General features: G+C 42.9%; 1 protein-coding gene across 1 annotated transcript in view; it reads right to left on the bottom strand.

The window, feature by feature from the left end:
* IntS8 (integrator complex subunit 8) overlaps positions 1-20,259 on the bottom strand; it is a 115,786-nt gene extending 95,527 nt beyond the window's left edge. Inside the window, exons 1-6 of the mRNA XM_070530354.1 lie at positions 19,853-20,259; positions 17,683-17,829; positions 16,701-16,806; positions 16,162-16,356; positions 10,903-10,963; positions 9,564-9,749 (exon numbers count right to left, since the gene is read on the bottom strand). Of these exons, the coding sequence (XP_070386455.1) occupies positions 9,564-9,749; positions 10,903-10,963; positions 16,162-16,356; positions 16,701-16,806; positions 17,683-17,829; positions 19,853-19,973 (816 nt within the window). The 5' untranslated portion in view covers positions 19,974-20,259. The remainder of the gene's footprint in view (positions 1-9,563; positions 9,750-10,902; positions 10,964-16,161; positions 16,357-16,700; positions 16,807-17,682; positions 17,830-19,852) is intronic.
* Positions 20,260-21,213: the final 954 nt, after the last annotated feature.

Consider the following 21,213-nt stretch of genomic DNA (forward strand, 5'->3'; position numbering starts at 1 on the left):
AATATTCGGCAGAAAGCAATAATAATGCGAGAGTGGCCCACAGAATGTTTAAGGAGTGAAGTGTGGAAGGCAGTTTTCAAATCCAACAACAATAGGCAATTTAACAGCTCATCAAAGTTCAGTGTTTACAGTATGGCTACTAGGGAACAAAACAAAAGTAAATAAAAAAAGAATTTGAAGAAGAAAAAAAGGGAATCTGCTTGCAGCACTTCAACCATTCTGCATCTAGCTCCATAAAAAAAAGAAGTTACAGCGGTGGCTGACCTCAATCTTGGGATACTGTTGCCACAAACAAGCAGGTTTAGTGAAAAGTTAGTTTTGAGAAAATTGAGAAAAACACGAAGAACTAACTTATTCAGGAATATAATAAAGTATGTACATGTCACCAGTTGTAACAGGCTAGCATGCCCCTGGCACATGCCCCAGTATGCATGCCGCAGTGTGAAATGTTTATTATCGAAAAAGAAAAGAAAAAATAAGCGTGTCGTTTGCCGATTACCGGTACTCCGCATTTCGCAAACAGCAGAGATTGCTAACGAGGAATGGGCTGCGCATTTAGTCGATGTGGCATCAACGTAGATCGCACATGAGATTACTATCTTTAATTGCAAAAATTCTCATTTAATGCTGTTTGCCAATTATCGGTGCTCCAAATTTCGTGCACAGTGAGATTGCTCACGAGGAACGAGATGCGCATTTGAGCACCGCTTATGTGTGGCGAACTCCGCGCCAATGCGGCATCACCACAGATTGCACACGAGATGACTATCTCTATAGACATCCACACGCCAAGTTTTCATCCTAGACGGCAGCGCCCATCTCTCCCCTGGCGGAACAATTTCACTTCCAACGGGTACATGTTTCCGCCATTGCCCTTCAAGGTAGCGCCCGCGTTCAGTTCACGCTCCGCGTGAAACATATCTTGTTTGCGACAGCGCCTCTTCGGATGACTGGAAATTATTATTGCGCTGTTAACTGTCATGACAGCAACGTAAAGACAAAAGGGTTGATGCCACCAGTAAAATTCTGCCAATTCACAAAAAAATGGTACAAAAAATGCAGACGACAGACAAGGGTTACTGCGGTGCACCGAACAGAGTAAACAACTGGCAAACGAAGCGATCGCGTTCATTGATCACTCGTGAGCCTATGACAGTTTTTACATGTAATCCATATGAATCTCACGATTACTGGGTATATAATCCTTTTACCGTATTTACTCGCATAATGATCGCACTTGTGTAATGATCGCACCCCTGAATTTTGTCGTCAAATTCTATTTTTTTCTTTCCCGTGTAATGATCGCACCCTGAACTTGTCGCAGCGATATGTTGTGTGCCAAGTCTAGCTAATGATGATCGCACTTACCATCTGTCGAATGCTACGCGAACATCTCTTGAAGACATACCAAGCAGTCTGCACGCACCCAATTTTCTTATGAAGATGCCCCATTTCATCCCTGTCGTCACTTTCCGCACTTCCATGAAAAAAAAGAAGCTACAACCAAACTTGCCTCGGCTTTATTATTTGTAAGCTTCATAATGGTTTTGGTCAACAACAACAACATAAAGGGCGCCTTTCGATTCTTCTTGTCTGCACTTGTGGGCAAGCAACAAATCATGAGCGGCAACGATAGTGGCCACGTTTACACTGACACGTTAGAAGTGTACCCTATTCAAACGCCGACGCTTATAACGCAGCTAAGATATTCACCCACCCTTAGTGGAAACATGCCGTATTAGGATAGCAGTGAAAGCAAATGCCGCAGTTTCCACAGAATGCCTGTCATGTGTTTCTATGTCACTGGCAGCTAAGCATGCCCATCTCTGTTTCTGTCCCTTCAAAGTGGACATGGCTATGTTATTGTCACAAACTTCCCGATATTAACAATATTATTCATTGCTGATACGGAAGAAACTGTTTCAATGCACATAATGTACTCACGAGAAGAAAAATAATCGCGTTCGGCTTGCTCTGCCGGCCACCATTTTTGTTTTGCTGTCCCGCACTGACAGCAGCAGCCGCCTGCTTACATGATGAAAAAAGAAAATGTTTCTTTTCGTGGGAAATTTAATCTGCAGCGTAATGATTGCACCCATGAATTTGCGTCACTTCTCTTGACAAAAAAGTGCAATCATTATGTGAGTAAATACGGTATTAATATAAAAACTATGAATTGTTCGACCAGCGCTGGTCTTGTTTTCTTACTCGTGTTTCGTTTGTGTATGCGCTGCCCAAGAATGGAAACCACTTCTGTTGCATGCGCTAGTAGTGACCAAAGTTCACGCGTGCTCAGAAATTGAATATGTGCATGATGCATTGAACACGACCAGAGTTGCATTGAACATGACTAGAGTTCATTCCTGCGTAACCACTGCACCGATCGATTGAGTTACTGGACGATACATGCCCGCGTCTTGGTCGCACCGGCATTGATGAAGCAGAAACGATTACTAATACTTTTACCTTCCATCTCTTGAGCACTGTTAAAAAAAATTTTCCAGATTTTTCCAGTGGCACATACGATGTCGTTTCCAATTACCTGCTCAGTGTTACTTACATGGCTAAGCAGACGCTGCCCTTTCGCCACACTGCAGCCATGAAAATAATCATCTAGCATACCGATCTTCTTAAGAGGAAGCTTTAGCCCGGGCCCAACTTCGATGCGGCCTATTCAGATAGATGTACAATGCAAAAACTCTTTTCTGGGATAACCCCTGGACCGATTGTAATTAAATGTGTTGCATTCGAGAGAGCAAGGTGAATTATAGTGACCGTTGGAAGCAGAATTTTGATTTAGGGCCTGAACCTTGCTAAAAACATTTTCAAAAAAATGGAAGTTCGATAAAAATAGACGAGCGAAGTTCATATAGTAATTGCTCTGCATCAAGAACAGAAATCGCGGTTCTGTAAACGGCATCCATTAGATCATTCAAAGCAGACAAATTCGATGTGTCAATTTATATCTTACGTGAATTTGTTACGTTGCTTACAAGGGTTCTGAAAAAGCTGTATTTCGATATGACTGAATTTTTTTAGATTAATGTGCAACTTATCAAATTTGTCCACCGTAGATGTACTATCATATGCAATTCACAGAATTGTGATATCATGTTTAATTGCTGAGAAACAGAGTTGTAAACTTGATAGTTTTGTTTTCTGAAAAATTTTGTATTTTTGCAAACTTTTAATAAAAAATTGAAAACCTAAATCGAAAATTCGAGACGCACAGTCACTAGATTTTAAGTTTTTATTTTTTAATGCAACAAACCTTGTCAAATTTGGTGCAGTGGTTACCGAGAAAAACGAATTCTCTTTTTACATGTATTTATATAGAAGCACCCGAGCTAAAGCTTCCTCTTAAAGACAAATAGAAGCGTGTACGTCGTCCTTCAAATAAATCATCCACACACACACACACGTAGGCACACACTGCGTGCGGTACAAAACGTGCCGAAACACGTGCAGTGCAGGAGGCAATCAAGGGAGTGTGAACGAGAGATGTACACCCACTAGTTTGAATTTTGCCATGCATGCGGCACCCTCACGCCGGTGCCGTTCTTGTCTATGGCAAGACTGCAGTCACGTTCGCCTTTACCCACTATCACACCGCAACTTGAGTTTTACACAAGACAGCAGAGCATTTATAGAATCGTGGCTTAGCACAATGAATCACATCTGCATCGCATCTGAGCCAGCCGCAGCGGCATGAGCGTGAGCAAGAAAATCCGATTTTCACTTGGTAGCTGACGTTGAAGCAAAGTCTTGCAGTTTTTCTTGAGCCGCTTTCGCCTTCTCCAAATTGTAAGGCTGCAGTAGCTGTGCTGGAATGCTGCAGGAATGCCGGCCGCTGCCAGAACCGCGTTCATCTGCTAAGCCTATTCTGCAGCCACGGCAGGAGGCTTCGGCGGCGCTCGGCACTAGTAGCAAACTATTGCCGGTATCTTCCAAAGCTACTGCGCACTTTCGAAAGTTTAGCACCACTCATTTCTTCTGTTCGCTGAATTTATGGTTCATAGCAAACTTAACTTGACATCGTTTCGTGCCGCGTTGCGCACAACCACGAGCGGCACGGGCAGACAAAGCAAAAATCCGCCAATGGCATGGAGTGCTTACGGTCACATGTCTCTGTCAATGAATGGAACTGCGCATCCGGACAACTCTTTCGCTGGCTTTTTCTTCAGAGCCATTCTGCGCACAGAGTAGCAGTGATGCAAAAACTAAGCAAGAAGAGTCGCTCTTTCAAACAAGACCAGCATGGCTGCAATCGGAAACTTAGAACGGCGACTGCGTGTCACAGAAAATGGCCCTTTTTTGCGCATTTATCAGTAAAAATACAGCTCGCTGACGTGATGAGACACTGTAGAATCCAAAAATAATCTTTTCTAAAAAGTGATTTTTTTCTGTTTTTCTATCTCTAAGACCCGTGTCCCCCCTTAAGCATGATGTGCAACCTTTATTTTATGCGCACCTGCTTGTTTGCTTGCTTTCAGTGGATGTTCTCGCACACCCTGAACAAGAAGCACCTAGGATAAGTTAACAGTTGAAAACTTCCGGTGCATTTCAAACTGCCAGAGCATCTTGGTACAAGTAGAAGAGAGAACAGTAACTAGTCGACGATGGCAATGGCAGAGAGGAGGAGAAGGATGAACCATGTAAAGCAGAAGACAGTGCCTCATGTGGTAATTAATGTATAGTATTTAAGGCAGCGCAATGACTAACACGTTGGTGGAAGTGGGATCAGGCAACATGGAACTGTCAGGAGAAACTGGCGAGTGCATAAAGAGGCTTTGGTGTTGTATCATCGCAAGCGGGAAGTAATGATAGAGCAGCTGCACCTTTATTTGATGAACTGACTTGGGCCTTCTGCTAGTACCACAGGCTGTGTTGCCAGAGAAACGAGTGAGGAGGCCACGTGCGTGAAGAAAGAGGGCTTGAATCAAGACAGCAGCAAGGAATACATGGAGAAGTGCCAGAGTCTTCCAGTGAGAGCTCTGCACAAGCAAACTTAGTTTGCTCCCCCAAACTCGACAAAAAAGTATACGCGAAAGAAATGTAAACCAAGAACACAGGAAATAATGTAAGAAATAGCATAGCCTGATAGGAACAAAAGTGAGGGTGGAAGACCCCATCCGATAAAACTCTGGAAAGACCGAGCTCTGGAATGTACCTTTACAAACATATTGGAGAGGCAGCAAAGTTTTCCAATGGAGAGCAGCTCTGTGAGCTCTCCCTTGTCTCAAAGTTTGTATGAAGTCAACAGGCACAGTCACTAGAAAAAGACAGGAAAAGCGCAGAAGCCCTACCCATAGCCACACGGGCGAAGTTTGTAGTGTGCCCCACTTAATGTAGATGGCACCAGGGCACCTATCATGGTTTGATGCAATAAAGTAAGTTACCGAGCGGGGGAAGTCAGTCTCCTGCTGGATGCAATTGATGTCTGTTAGTCTCCTAGGGCAGTGCTATCAGCATGCTAATCCTTCAGCCTACCTGCTCTGCCACCCTCAACAAGGTTCACCAGAGACCTCAACAATCTGAAGCAGCTAAGGCAGCAGATGATTTCCCAACATAATGGCAGTCTGCCTAGCAGCATTTACATTGTGCATCATTTACCAAGCCTCTCTTTTTGTGCATTCAAAGCGGCTGTGCCATCACAATGAAGTTCCTCAGTTCATCTGCAAGTGCGCGTTTGTGGAGACAAATGCCTTCACGTCTCTACAGTGGCACAAGCGAGAGGGCCCTGACCATCCATTCAGCCACTCAGAGAGTGCTACAAGACATCTGTGTATGTGAAGACCTATTTATTTTGTTGTCATACCAGAAAGATGCGGCATGCCCAGCCATGGCAACAGGCACCACTGCCAATGAGGAAAGCCAGACTGAAGTCAACTGAGGAAACTGAAGATACTATCCAGAGCAAAACAACCACACAGGAGCTGCCCCTGAAAGGCTCTGCTTGAGTATGTAAAAGCATGAACAGTACCACTGTCCTCTGCTTGGAGCCCAGCCTTTGAAGAGAACCACCAACTGGAGCCTGGGGAATCAGTTCCACTGGCACCGCCACTCACAGAGGAAGGCACATTTAACTGCTGCTGGGTTATGAATTTGCATGTCTGTGAGGGGTACCATTAGTGTGCTGATTACCGAGTACAATGTGACCACCATCACATGGGCTACATCAAAAATGGATACCGTGGATGAGAACACCGATTTGGTGACATCTGTGCCGAATGCAGACCCATCAAACCACAGCTCCTGCTGCATCACTTGCGCACAGAGTGGAAAATGTTTACTTAGAAGCCACTACAGGGGACACGCCACACCAGTTCTCACCAGACCCATCAATGTGCCATGTGCTTGGCCAAGACAAATCTGGCTCTATGTCAGTGGACGTACCTCGGGCAATGACAACATGAACAAGATGTACGAACTGAAGCTTGCAAGCAGCGTGTTGCACAAGTTTCAGCAGAACCACACAATGAGAGACCCATCAAAAACAGTTTGATGCAGAAGATGCTGGCCTAGAGACAGGTGGCCAAGAAGCACACGGTCGTGCTGACTAGGAGAGTCAATCTGCCGGTGGTGGTGGTGGTGGTGGTAAGGGGTGGGGGGGGATATGCTGCGAGGAAGTCTGAAATGTAACTACATGTAGTTTAAGGAGATTTGTGTGCAAATAGAGAGATTATGAGAAGGATGAAGTGAGAGAAGATGGAAGATGGCAACTCAAGCTCTAATTAATGTATAATATTATAGGCAGCATGACATCCCTGTAACATGTTTTTGGGCACAGATAACTGGAATAAAAGCCAGTTTAATTTGCAGAGTGGCACTGAATGTGAGCCCACCAAGCTTTGTTATTTATTTCGGACCTTAATTCTAATGCACTGCTCAGTACAGTACAACTTTATTGGTATGATCCTGTAACGTATGATTTCCCAGTGTCAATGTTCGTGATTGAGAACACAAAAAATGACCCAATATAGTAATGCTTCTTTCTTTTACCGGTTCGTATGTTCCCGGAAAAAAAATCTTTTGATACCAACGTTCAGTACACCCCCAAACTGCAATTGTATAATACAGTTTCCTGCCGCTAGATCCCATGTAAACAAGGTGCGAGGCACGTGCAGTTGAGAGATAGAGAAAGAGAGACTGGCTGACAGAGAAAAAAAGCTTTCCAACTGCACTGTAACTGTCTAGCACACAACCGACACCTGAACATCGGTCAGCAACGTGGAGTACCTTGTGCATGACTCGAGGATTCGGATGTACTGCAGTGAGATGTGTCTGGACGAGCATGCATGTGTCCTCTACAGAAAGTGGGTGATTAGCAGGTGGTAGCCGCAATCCACAGCAGCTTCCCCGCAATACTCTCAAGCTCGTCTCCCACGAATACACCGGTGTAAACCAAGTTACTTATTCCAGTACCATCAAATCTTCTCCTGGGACGCTGCATGTCGCACTCACAGGTATCCCCACCAACCCAACTATATTGTGATAAACAACTTCACCTATCTGTTTCACAGCGTGGGGGTGTAGTATCATTGGAAGTGTACTGCATGCTTTTAATAGGTGACAACCCAAACACGCCGCCATTCCCTGCTGCAGGCAGCGCTTAGTGAGAGTCGTGTTTCGTGCTGGTGGCATCGTAGGCATCGTATTCCAGCGTAGCAGCTCAATTTCATTTCAGTTTTGACTCATCATCTCAAAACACTTCAGAACACGAAAAAGACAATGTGCGCCACGAGTGGTTCAGGTCCCACGTCAAAACTTCCTGCCAAAATGCCTCGCTTGAAGAAGCTTCTGACCCAGGTTGAATTTGAGAAGCACAAACGTAAGCTTGCTGAAGCCGTAAATAAGACAATCTGCATACGAGACAGCTTGGGCCCCCACCAGCTTGATGCGCGTCGACGTCTCGTACTGCAACGATTCGTGCAATGTTTCACATTGTGTAGATGTTAACTACAGTTGAGTCTGCCAAATTTTTTAGCGACTTCAGATCATACATTCTTCCAGTTAGTACATTTCTTCTACTACTTCTTTTTTTTTCCAGTATGTATGGATGAGGTTCCGCTGTATTTCATAAGTTGGAGCCTGACAAATTCCCTCAGCAACTGGATCAAGTCTGGCAGAAACAACCAAACAAATATGCCTGCTTGAAAGAGAGTGCATGCACGTATAGCCAGCAAGATATCTATAAATGGTTAGCAGCAGAGTGACCAGTTTAGCTTACTACAATAAAACCTCGTTAAACCGTACCCACTTAAACAGTAGTTTTGTTTAAAAAGTAGTAAAGTCAAATCCACGACTCAGCAGCCATTGAACATGATGCTTTTTGTATCCGCATAAACCATACCAGCTTATTGCATACGTATTGGTTAACGAGGTTTCACTGTAAAGCGGATAGGGCCTCACTGCCATTCAAATACACACGTAAAATTATTTAATTGCTTGAAGCATTTTGGGGGGCTTGCTGGGATTGAGTTATAAAAAAAAAGAAACTTAAAAAGCATCCCAAAAGCTATCACCATAATTAATCTAAGCAGTGTATGGTTAACTAATCATTACACCAATTTTTTACTGCTTTCCTTCCTCTTTGCAACATAGTCACCTAGATCACTAAATGTGTATGGAAATAGAATTTGTATAATATATCTTTAAATGAAATTGGCTAAAAGTTTAAACACATTTGCACAGGATACACCAGTTGAATTGGTCTATTTTTGAACTAGCTGTTCTGCGTATTTCGCCTTTGTTTTTCTTCTTATTTGGGCTTCATTCTGAATGTTGGCCAGAATTAATCTGGTCAACATAGTGCGCAGCATCTGAAATGCAGGGATGCACTTTAACAGTGTTCTGCTGTCTTGCAGACCTCTGCATATGACGACCTTCCTTGCACAAGGCAGTTACAATGCAATCGCCTCTCATTTACAGATCTTTGTTTCGTGCGACATATTTCTGCTTATTTTGTTTCCTTTGCATTTTTTTTCTTCTTTTTACTCTGGATGTCTTGGTTTGGTGCTGTTGGCAGCCTTTCTTCTTACACTGTATTTTATTATCTGCACTTATTCACACTGAATGTGCTGATATTCCCTGTTATTGAAACAGTTGTGTTTTACTGATACTCTTTAAGATTTGCCTTTGACTCAGCACTTCTATAGACACCTCTGAGGTATTTTGAAACAAACAAACAAGCAAGCAAACAAACAAACAAAAATACACAATGGCAATTTGTCAGTTTGGTATATCTTTCTGCCTGAAAATCTTGCATGCAATGATCTTCAGTCATGACACAGGTGTTTGCTGAGCTAAGATACTTTTCTAGTAGTCTAGCTTTATGGCTCCAATGATATTAAATGTAACAATATGTCTGACAATTGCTTGCTCATAGGTATACTGGGAGGCAGGATTAGCACAACATAACCGGCACATTATATTTTATTCTGTTCAATTTTTACCTGCAGAAACAGCATTCAAAGCACACAAAATGAGAACATTTACACTAATGTTGAAGAAAAGCATGAGTAACATTTCCAATGAAACTTCTAAAGACAAGCTCTATTCACCTGACAACACACGTCATCCACAGTGGCCGTTACACCCTTTTCCAAATGATGTTCAGGATCCAATATCTCGGCTTTGACAATAGAAAAACTTTCGTATGCAGGAACTCGTATGCTCAATCCGCCTGTTGTTCGCTGAGACAACAACTTTTCTAAGAATGCCACTGCTTCTTCCAATTCCTCTTCACACTGCAAGCATGTAAATAGCAAGCAAAATCAATACTGTGATTCCTGACAAGCTAAAGATATAAACAATCTTAGATATCTTCCAAAAATTACGTTACCATAATAAGATGACAAAATCAGGGCACAAGGAGGACATGGCCCACGTATAATTTAAATGAGTAAGGATATAAAAGTTTCAACTTTCAATTCCTTGCATGTTCTTTTTCTTTGTGTTGAAAAAATGTTGATGTTTCATTTCCAAATGCTGCACTCGGGACCATTACTGATGCCACAGCAGAGTGGTGATCATGGTGATTTTTCAACACCTGGGCTTCTTCAACTTAAACCTAATGACATAAGCATTTGGCCATACCACCCTCATCAGAATGCGGCCACCATGGCTGGTATCTGAGCCCATGTCTTCTTGCTCAGCTGCAGACCGCCATAGTCACTGCGCTAAGAATTACAGAAAAGTCATTGCTATTATGGCAAATAGCATTTTTAACCGAGTTTAATTTTTTCTTCTTAACAAGCTTCTTAAGCTCAAGAGGTTTTATCATGGAAAAACCTAATGACAAATGTGTTGTCACAAATGATAATGCTCTGTTTAAACTAACAATATCTGTGCAAAAGTGTTGCTAGTATGTTTTGTGTTCAACCGGTGGTTAACAAGACACATTGAGATCTCATGACACCTGCTTTCCTGCTCTGTAAGTAATGGCTTGTTTCCATTTCGCCCATGTGTGCATCATGGCAGCTATTCTTCCATGCTTTGTAAAATCCATGGGCCAGCATTGAAATTCTACACTGCTTCAGTCACATTAGCTTAGAACGTTAGACATATTCAGAAAACAAAATCGTGCTGAAGATAAATATTGTCATAATCACTACACACTTGAAGGTCATGTGTTGTAATTCAAAGAAACTTGTTGCAAGTGCTCAGGAAGAAAACATTTGTAATAAAGTTTTGATGCCCCAGACCCCCTAAGAACTGCTGAGGTCAACCTCTCGTGGGAACTTCAGGCTAAACATTTACAAAGTTATAAATTTGACTGTTGCATAATGCCTACACAATTTTGCACTGTATGAAAGCTGGTAAGCGACACAATTCTTTCAATTGCTTGTGTGTCATTTCCCAGTTTCTGAATTATAAATTTCTGAATAAAAGGGCACCCACCTTTTTTGTAATCGCATCAGCCATTTCTGAAGTCACCACAGTTGGGTCCACTTGCCCAGGGCTGAATAAAAGAAAAATAATTTCTTGCAGTGAGCACCTGTCTCCTAGTTTGCAGGATTTTGTCAAGAATGTAACAGTCACCTCATCCATGACAGGCACCATGGAGTTCAGTGTACTGAGATTACAAGACGCCTTTGTGGCACCATTCAAGTGCCATTGGAATAGTGTAGCATAAGGACTTTCCTTTGCCTTGGTTGTGGGCTTGAATGTTATCTGCTGGCTTCTCTTATTTCAGTTTGTATCTGCTGCCTGCAGCACAACATTTCATCACAGTAGCTCAACATACAATATTCAGAAAATATTCAATTTATTATGATTTTATTGCATTAAACAAAGGATGTCTTTTAACACGTGTCTCAATAAACTTTGGCACTGTTAGGACAGTGGATAACATTTTATGTTAAGACTAACCAACAGGGAAACTATTTTTTATATTTTTCATTGTTTTCTGTGCAAAGCTCCGAAAAAAGCTTAATTGTAACATTTCGATGTTGAACTTCTTATTGCCATAAATACATAATATAAATTATGGGGTTTTTACGTGCCAAAACCACTTTCTGATTATGAGGCACGCCGTAGTTGGGGGACTCTGGAAATTTCGACCACGTCGGGTTCTTTAACATGCACCTAAATCTAAGTACACGGGTGTATTCGCATTTCGCCCCCATCAAAATGCGGCTGCCATGGCCGGGATTTGATCCCACGACCTTGTGCTTAGCAGCACAACACCATAGCCACTAAGCAACCACGGCGGGTCATAAATATATAATGACAAATTAGATACAAGAAGGTAAATGCCAGAAGCTCCAAGTATGCTCAGATATAATCATGAACTCAAGAAAATTTCATGTAGGTAATACCAATCTTTCTGTACTGCCATGTTTCCGTCTTCTGCAGTTACCATTACCACATTTTCCTCTATTTGAAGTTCTACAACGAACGCCACATGGTAGCTGGCACTCTTAGGACCTCTGATGCTCTAGCAAGTGGGCAAGACAGCTGCACTCTATCACTCAAGTTGTAAAGCACCAAGGGAGCTATAGAAACACCACGACGCTGCCCAGGTAGAATGCAGTACCCTGTATGCTTTTGAACATGAACATTACAGAAGTTTCATCTTTAAAGAGAATTGAAGATAATGGCAAATAAAAGCAAAACATTCCCACATTTCCTGGAACTAAGTGGAGTATGTTACTATTCCGTTGCAGGAAACTAAGCATAGCAGAACCCTAGTACTGCCATAAGTACGTAGAGAGTTGCACATAATGGACACGGACACAAGAACAAACGATGGGACACACAAGGCGCACATTTACAATTTATTCTATCGTTCTTTGTTGTGTCTGTGTCCTTTATGCACAACTTTGTACATGCTTATGGTACACCAACAGGTCCAAATAGATACCTTAGTCTAGTACTACCATCACAGAGATGACAGCTTCGTGGCTTTTTATTCGTGTCCCTGACAATGTGCCACAAGAACAAAGTCATAGTGTGGTATGACATAAGGGCACAGTCAAACGATTATGGTTTATACAAACATGTGCACCCTATCAGATGTCCAACCAGACCAATATGTTCTCATCTTATATATTCGACACAGCAGCATACCGTATGCATTTTCCCCAATCTTAACTCTTCAGTGTTCCTTCATTTTTTTTTTTTTCTGCAGACAACACTTAGTATAGCTTGTACTACAGAATCAGGTGAAAAACCAATACTGCAAACGCAACTATACCTATTTGACAGCAAAATATGGCACCTTAGTTTAGTGCACGACATGGAGTAAAGTTTTAAGTGTGTGGCAGTAGTACAGGAGACTTCTTTCATTTACTTGCTTCCCAGCCCTGATCCCCTGCACTGTTCTCATTAACGTTCTAATGATATCAATATCAAATACGAAGTTAGTATCCCTCAATAAACATTTTACAAGGATGATAACATTTTGTTGCACAACAACACTTGGTCAGAATCAGACTGCTCACGCATACATGGAATGCAGAAGCTGCTGTAGCAAATTTTAACTTCATGGATGCCTATTTTGCTGTGAATTGGGTTAACACAAGTTTGGTGCACAGCATCATGTGGTGAATTGGCTCAATGGAGGAATATTCACTGTACACCCACACAATCTAGTTCCTGCAGGTGCTTGAATGAGGGAAGGGGAGGAAAAGTACTGATCAGAATGACTTAACAGTGGTAATTAGTTGTGGAGAAAAAGAAAAAAACAGTGCATGCCAATGCACACTGCATTACCAGGCCAACCAATATCAGTCTGCACATACAAAATGCTCTGAATATGTCTAGTGAGTGATCCCACAGAACATATGCCCTAATCGTGCAGTATACTCTTCTACTGCAAGTAGAGTAGAACCGCTCTAAAGGAGCACCTCATGAGACTGCATCAATAAAAACAAAAGATAAAAAACCTTGCATTATAATATGCTGTTGCATTGGTTTACTGGGCTAATTGGGTAATTACAAGGAGGAAGTTATGTCAGCAAGAAATATATCAGCAGAATAAATAAACCCCAACTATGCTTTCTGTACACAGATTTCACCTACCAACAAGGCTCAATTCTAGAGCATGCACATTTGGGATGGCACAAATATTTTATGAGAACATGAATGATTCGGGCTCTGATGTTGCACCTTACACTAGGATATTTAAAGTAGTTTCAAACTTCCTCTGCAGTTCTATTCATACTGGAGAACAATCAGCTGAGAAGAAAAGCAACACAATTAGTGTGCAAGTTCATGCATCAACTTCATTTACATAGCAAGTGAATGGACAAACATTAGCAAACCCATGACATGAATATGATTAAACTATGCACCACATTTTTAAAACACAGCAAGAAGAAAGCAGTGAAATAATGCTCAGCCTAAAATGCTGCCTGAAATGGTTATTACACACAGCACATGGTGTGCAAAAACTATTTAAAAAGTCAAGTTCGAACAGACTATAAGAAGGTGCAAGAGCAATGAACAAACTCAGTAGACCTATATAGCCAATGCAGCAAGCTGTCACAAGGTTGAACAATGAAAAATAATTAGCTTCAAAATCAGTAATCTGTAAACAAATAGGCATATGACCAGAGCTGACATTTTGTTCATAGTCCCAGTTATAACAAGCAATCAAAATGATACCAACAAAACTGTACAAGCTTACTTAACCAGCAATACACAGCTCACCATATAATTTTTTAATGATTTTCGATGGGCTGAATATCTAAGCCACTGATATTCCATCTTTGCAGACTTTTAACTTAATATTCAGTCATTCTTCTTGCAGAATCCTCTTTTTATATGCCAGAAATACTGAGTAACAAAAGAGGAAGCTTCAACTAAGCAAAGAGGTAGTACAAATAGTGCAACACTGAAATGCACTTAGCATTACACTTATAACACTAGAACCCACTTACAACAATATTCAAGCGCAACCAAAATTCCATTGTTATAATCAATAATTGTTATAACCGGGTTGCATGAAAAGAAATCAAAATGGGGGATGGCATAGCTGTTCCGAGAAAACTATAATGGCAGGGAGGCTAGTTCTCCTCCTCCATCTGGCTTCCGATTGTGTTGACCCGTTTACCTGTTGAACTCTGCTTCCTGCGTGCTGCGATTGTGTGTTGTTAACAAGCCACGGCCGTCGGCATTCAAGAATGGCACTGCTATAACAACTACGAAGAGGGGTCATGGGTGGCAAGTGACATACGAGCTCTGCCGAGGCATCGCTTTGGTGGCCCCAAAAGGTGCCTTTTAAAAAATACGGGAAGGTTCCAGCGGCAGCATCTCAGCTTGAGAAATCCAGAAGTGCTGGGACGTGACCACCACAAGCATCTCGCTACGTACTTCCTGCTGGCTTGCACGAGAAAACCGCATGTCCGTCAGCCTTGCTTGCTTTACGTGAAGCTTGCCAACATCTTTCTCCAAGGCCTCCAGGTGCTCCACGTAGTGAAGCGGAAAGTCACTCGTGAAAACAAGCCCATGAGGGACTGAATCATATAAAGGACCTCCTGTGGGGACAATGTTGAGGCGGCCTGCCGTACCGCGTCAGCGCTGCCGTCGTGGCCATCACTGTTGCTACCCAATGCAAACACGTTCACGACGATCGCCTCATTGGTTAGAAGCACTTCATTAACAAATCTATAGCAGCGTGCTTTCTTTACACCGGCAACCTCATGCATTGCCGATGATCAGTGGGCAGATCAGCCATCTTCCGTTTCAGCGGTCAGTCAAACGAGGTTGGGAAACAACGTGGCCAGGAACGACTTCAACGCAATGAACAAAAACGAGCATGAGCAACTTAATTTGTTAGCAGAATTCTGCAGAATGAGGGCCATAGAATAAAGAACCAACTGTGAGGGCCCAGCGAACAATCTGGGAGCAGCGCTGGCAGTGCAGTTGGTGCGGTCCATTTGTGTTTCGGAGGGTGGCGCGGCGCAGAGCTATGGCCACAGCCCATTCGTGCTCAGAGGTGTGGAAGGGTGACGGGAGAGATGTGCGCGAGGCTAGCGTGCACCTCTCATGGTGAGAAGCGCGCATTGGAAATTGGGGTGGCAGGCTATCATGCAGCGGCTCGCATTTCACTTTTCCTTTTTTCTTTTCAAGGATTTCACATTCCGTTAAATTTTGGCACGGACACCCAGCAGCCAGACTTCATCGTTATAACCGATAATGCGGCATGGGGACATTGTAGTAAGTGGGTTATTTCGCATAGAAAACATACAAAACTTGACGGTGCAGCAGCTTTTCATTGTTATAACAGATATATTGTTAAACCCAGTATCGTTATAAGTGAGTTCAACTGTAGTATGTGGAACCAGAAATACTAACTATACGAATTTAAATTACTGCAACTCTGATGCCTTTTTTTTTTTGCAACGATCATAGCACTGCACCACAGAAGCTTGAGTGCCAAAAATGCTTTGCCACACTGATATGCGTCACCGTGAAATAGTGAAAATGGTATGTGTCACTATGTCACACAACACAACTCACAAATAAAGCCCTCATCTTGTTTAGCTTTGCGAACACAGCTACTCTGTAGCCAGCATGGCATGAGCAGATGATCCTTTTTGTGACAAAAGTAAGCCAACAATGTGTAGAATGGCCGAGCTCACAAGTCGTTGCTCCATGAAATACAAGCAATGCACACAGTCATAGTAAAAGGGCTATTAGAGGAGCACTCACAGCTGAACAGGGATCCCTTTGGCACTCCTAGTAGGCACAGAGGAGCGCACAACTGTGCGCACAACCCAGCGGGACTTGATCATGAAGGCAAAGGCTGCATCAGCATTGGTCAGCCTCTCCTCCTCATTCAGCTCGGAGCAACAAACTGCTTTCTGGAGCTCTGCTATCAACGTCTGCTGCATTGTCAGTGGTAACCTGCAAAAAGTAAACATATTCAACAAGTCAGTCACAATAGATAACCAGAGAATGACAAGGGGGTAGGATGTGACACATGTATAATGCAGGTTTCATAGGCGAAGCTATGTAGCATCTTTTAGAAAAAAGAAGTTTGCCAGGTCTTCATTAACCATCAAATGTCCTGCAAGCATATTCATGCCTGCACACAATTCGTGCCTGAGCTATTTGATTTGTTTAATGCAATTTAGATGATAATAGGTAGCGGCAGGCTGACGTCACATTATAAAAAGTCTATATTGAGGGCTCATTGCCAGCACAAAAACAAGTTTTGTAAACATGTGAAGCATGACAACCAGGCTTACTTCTGCTCCCAAAGGTCCATGTTCCAACACAGGAAAGCTATTGCTTTCAGGGCCAGCAACTTAAGAGGGAGTGACTTCCGGTTTCCTGGCTCTTCCTCAGGTGAGCCTGTTATTGTGTGCACATGAAAAAAAAAACTTTTAAAGAGCAATAATTAATTTAGGATTCATTATGCAGTGCTAGGATTTGCTTTTGCATTGTTGTCAAGTGAATTCAATCTACACCAATAATCATGCTTTCGATGGTGTGCACCAAACTTGGAGCAGCATTATTTTCCTAGCACAATGAAATTTCTGGACAAAGCATCTGTCATTTAAATTCTAACAAATCATATTGCATACACTGCATATATGTAATTAAACTTTGAACAGACAGTACATAGGCATGAAAAATATGTTCCAGCAAGGTAATTTAGTATTACAGGGCACACATTAGCTGCATTAACACATCACACCAGAATGTTTTAGTTCAGCAGTGCCAATGTTGATCGATTTCAAGCATAAGCATGCACAAGATAGTTTTGCCCCCCCCCTAATGAAAAACCCTGCGCACACCTATGATTCCAAGCCTCCATCTACCTGCAATTCCTTCGTATTGTTCATAATGATGTACAGGAACAATTTTTTTTTACTAGCCTGAAGACAAATGCAAGCAATTCTTTTTTTCCTAAAGCAAGTTGCAAGACTGCTTTGGAACTGTTGAGGTTTCAAGGATTAGAACCACTTAGTTTCTAAAAAACACACAACCAGCTCTCTGTAAACAAGTGTTTTGCTTTGACCACAAAATACGTAAAAGACTGAACCAGCAAACTTAACAATACATGCCTAAATAAACTAAATGTTTCATCTCTTCGACTACACAACGGGACACATTGCACATATGCGTTCTGTTGAGAGGCAATTAAACTTTATGCAAACAAGCAATACAGATCATCAAAGCTCTACTGTGAATAGGCAAAATTATAATAAAGGAAGTGATGCATACAATTTCCTGGTTCATTTGGCGTGCCATCGAGGTTGACCATGCCTTGGAGGCCATTAGCCTGTTGCACAGTGCCTCCATTTGGTCCTTGAGATGGTGGCTCAGTTGCATTTGCCAAAAACTGAATAACAAGTTCGTATGGAGGAGGATCTGCAGAAAGGTGACCAATGAATAACAATCACAAGAAATGGCAAAAAATATTTGTCAGTTGAAAGATTTTGGTAAGTCTGCTTTTACAGAATAATCATCGCACTGTCTATACTAAAATTTAAGATATATAAGAACATGAGCAACAATGACATCACTACATAACAACTTTCATGCTGCCCAAACTTTTCTTAATAAATTACACTTGCTGGCCATACGAGCAACAACTGCTGAATCCTACAAAGTATTATGTTGCACTCCATGCTTCTAGTGTGGCATTCTAACACCACAATCGCTTGACATGCCCAACCTTGGTTAAGCGGAGCTGCTCACGCTACATCCCCTTGTCAATACAATATCTTCTCTGATCATTTTACCTATAGGAATCTGGCCCACTGAAATTCTATGCCATTTCCAACAATTGTTGAATGCTGCTGTTCTCAACCATGCTTTGAACCTTAGTCACGTTTAAAGCTCCTTCTGTGGCAGTGGTATAAGCCATCTCTTACACTAATGTTACACAAACCGTTTCGATCAGCCCTAAAATCAACCTGCATGAACACGTTCAAACCACAAAACGTGACTGAATACAGAGAAGGAATTAAGCATGCTTGAAAAGTAATGTGCAGCGGCACTCTAAGTGCATGGAAAGCGATCTGCATTGACTCAAGGGTCATTCCACGCCAAATCAACCAGCATTTTTTCAAACATCACACAAATAGATGAAGAAATTTCTACGTGGCTGCTGCAGTTTAAAACTTGTTCTCCCCGTTTATCTTTTTGCCAAAAATTTTGTAGCATTTTGGTGACAATTTATTTTTCCTGCCCAGCTCAGCTAGAAGGCATTAATCAGAATTTTTTTTTTTTTTTTCGAAGGCACATTGTATGATCCAGTCATTCAAATGGTTGCATGGCGAGACAGTGAAGAGATGCGACTGCTAAAGTAGTAAATTTTTCAAACATTATAACACTTAGCATGCTTTTCGCATTGACAAAAACAAGTAAAATTGCAGTTTGAATTATTTTCTTGGAACGCAGGAAACTCCAGCAAGTAGAAATTGAATACAGAATAGTAGCCCGGCCAACATAGCACGCCCAAAAAATGTTTTATCCTTTGAAGGTTCAACTGATTATCAGAAAAAAAAAACTGTTAAGCTCATTTTTATTTGCAAAAAGGTTCATCTTCAAGGTAAAAAACAAAGTAGCTTTGATATTTGGATCAAAAATATATGCAATACATCACTTGATGATTAGATAGCTTGATGTCTGCTATGCATGTGAGAAGTTATAAAAAGGGGTTCTTTTTTAATTGCGAGAAATTATTTTTTTTAAATTTCTGTGTCAGCACTGGCTTTTCTTCGACAGGTGCCCAAACTTGCCGGCCAGGTACGCAGACAACAAAGCTGGCTTTGTCTGCAACAAAGATGACAGAGAAACAGCGTAATGGTCTGCGTTTTATTGTCAAGAGACCTGGTACCCTTGACACATGGCTGCTTCCAAGAGTGCTTGGGTCAATGTATAGATCGAACCGCACGCGCATTTCGCGCTGCTACACGCCTATTTCAAGAACGCTTCACTTTAATTCTGCTATACTCAATCACGCTTCGCGAATCGACCGCGCGCGAGAATTTCATTATAGCTCGACTTATACAGGGTTCGAAAATTTCCGGCTGACAGAGGAGCGACTCATAATTATGCAGGTCCAGTGAACGAAAGCATCCGGACCAGCCCGAGATTACTAGCCCACACAAGAGTGAGGTGCAAACAATTATAGTTACGAGGAAACAGCGCACTGCAGTTCACCGTTTCAGAACAGAATGGCTCACTATCACGAGCCTAAATATTAGTGTGGGGGTCATTTTGATAAAGAGCTCTCCACAAAACTAATGTCGCATATGAGCCAAGCGGTCCGACGGAAAGTAATTTCGGAGTGGACATGACCCACAGGCTGCATCACGCCTTTTGTTATACGCGGGCGCCCCTTCTTACTTAAACCATAAAGTACAGAAACATAGTACATGCGTACCTGGTTTTTCCCTCGAGAGGTGCTTTTCAAGTAGGGAATCGTCAAGCAGAAAATCTAGCCACGTAACTACATGAGAGTTGTTTGGCCTTGAAAACGGCAAAGGATCTTCGCTAACTTCCATTGTACCGCTGAATTCTCGATAGAAACAGCAATAAACAACACGTGCTACTGCTCTACTGATGACATATTCCAAAGTCCACGCCGGCGTAGCTACTTAACTGGCGATTCCAGCGCCATGAAGCGCACTATTGTTGCTTGGCAATGACGCCTGGGCTATAAGCATGGCCTCCAATATAGCACGCACAATCACGGAGGCTCGGAAGCACGGTGCTTAGCAGACGAAACGGCATCTTAAAACCGGCCGCTTACGCGGCAGTAGCTCCTTCCTGCTGCTGCCGGCAGGCAACGACACAAGTACGGTGTATGGAATGGGGCAGTGTATCGTCTGTGCGGAAAAACAATGGGAGAACTGAGGACGCTTCTGCGATGACGACACTAATAGGACGCTGCGATCGACCGGCGTGCCTAGCGCGCGAAATTTGAACCTGTTGTGCAAATACCTTTTCATCGGGCAAGGAGGAAAGGGCGCGACGCGACAACACCCTCTACACGAGCGTTCCCTCCTCTCTGGCTTGTGCGATCCGGCGCGGCGCTGCGCGCGGTTGAGGTGTCCTAGGCCCCTCACCACGGCCGGTCTCTAGGGGAGCGCGCGCTTCCGTCTCTAGAAGCGCGCGAGAAGCGCGCGCAACCATCGAGACCGGCCGTGCCCGCACACTCTCAAGTTCAACAAATGGCCACAGAGGGCGAAAAAATCGACCGTGCGGTAAAGCCCCTCAATCTCCCAAAGTAGCGCCATTCACTTCCCTCCTCCTTCGCTCGGCGCGGCCTCGACGGTGGCGCCGCTGGTGGTGGGCCTGCCGTAGCAGACGACGGCTAACACGCTACGGGAGGAAATCCGCGGAAAAGTTCGTTCGAGTCCTGCGGAGCAGTTTTTTCAATCTAGATCTTGCTTTGTCAGTCGGTAACTGGCCTTAAGAATGTCGTGTCGGATTTGCGGAAGAAATTGAGAAAAGCACCATTATTCAAGGCGTATTTAAGGCGTAAAGCGCGCGCACGTTGAAAGTTCGCGTTGCTGAAACACGACACAAGCACGCGGTGTGCTCAGACACGCGAGTAATTACTAGAGTTTCAGGTTTTGACAGCGCGAAAGTATGTGCACGTGGTTTCGTAGGTTAATTTACGTACCTGCAGGATGCTTTTGTTCGGCCGGCGCGTGAGAGATTCCGACTGTCTGCGGTCAGCAATGCCTGGCAGCAGGGCCGTTTCTGTTCCGCGCCTTTTACAGATGTACGTAGCTCATG

This window comes from Dermacentor albipictus, chromosome 1, assembly GCF_038994185.2.
Source record: "Dermacentor albipictus isolate Rhodes 1998 colony chromosome 1, USDA_Dalb.pri_finalv2, whole genome shotgun sequence".
NCBI classification, from domain to species: domain Eukaryota; kingdom Metazoa; phylum Arthropoda; class Arachnida; order Ixodida; family Ixodidae; genus Dermacentor; species Dermacentor albipictus.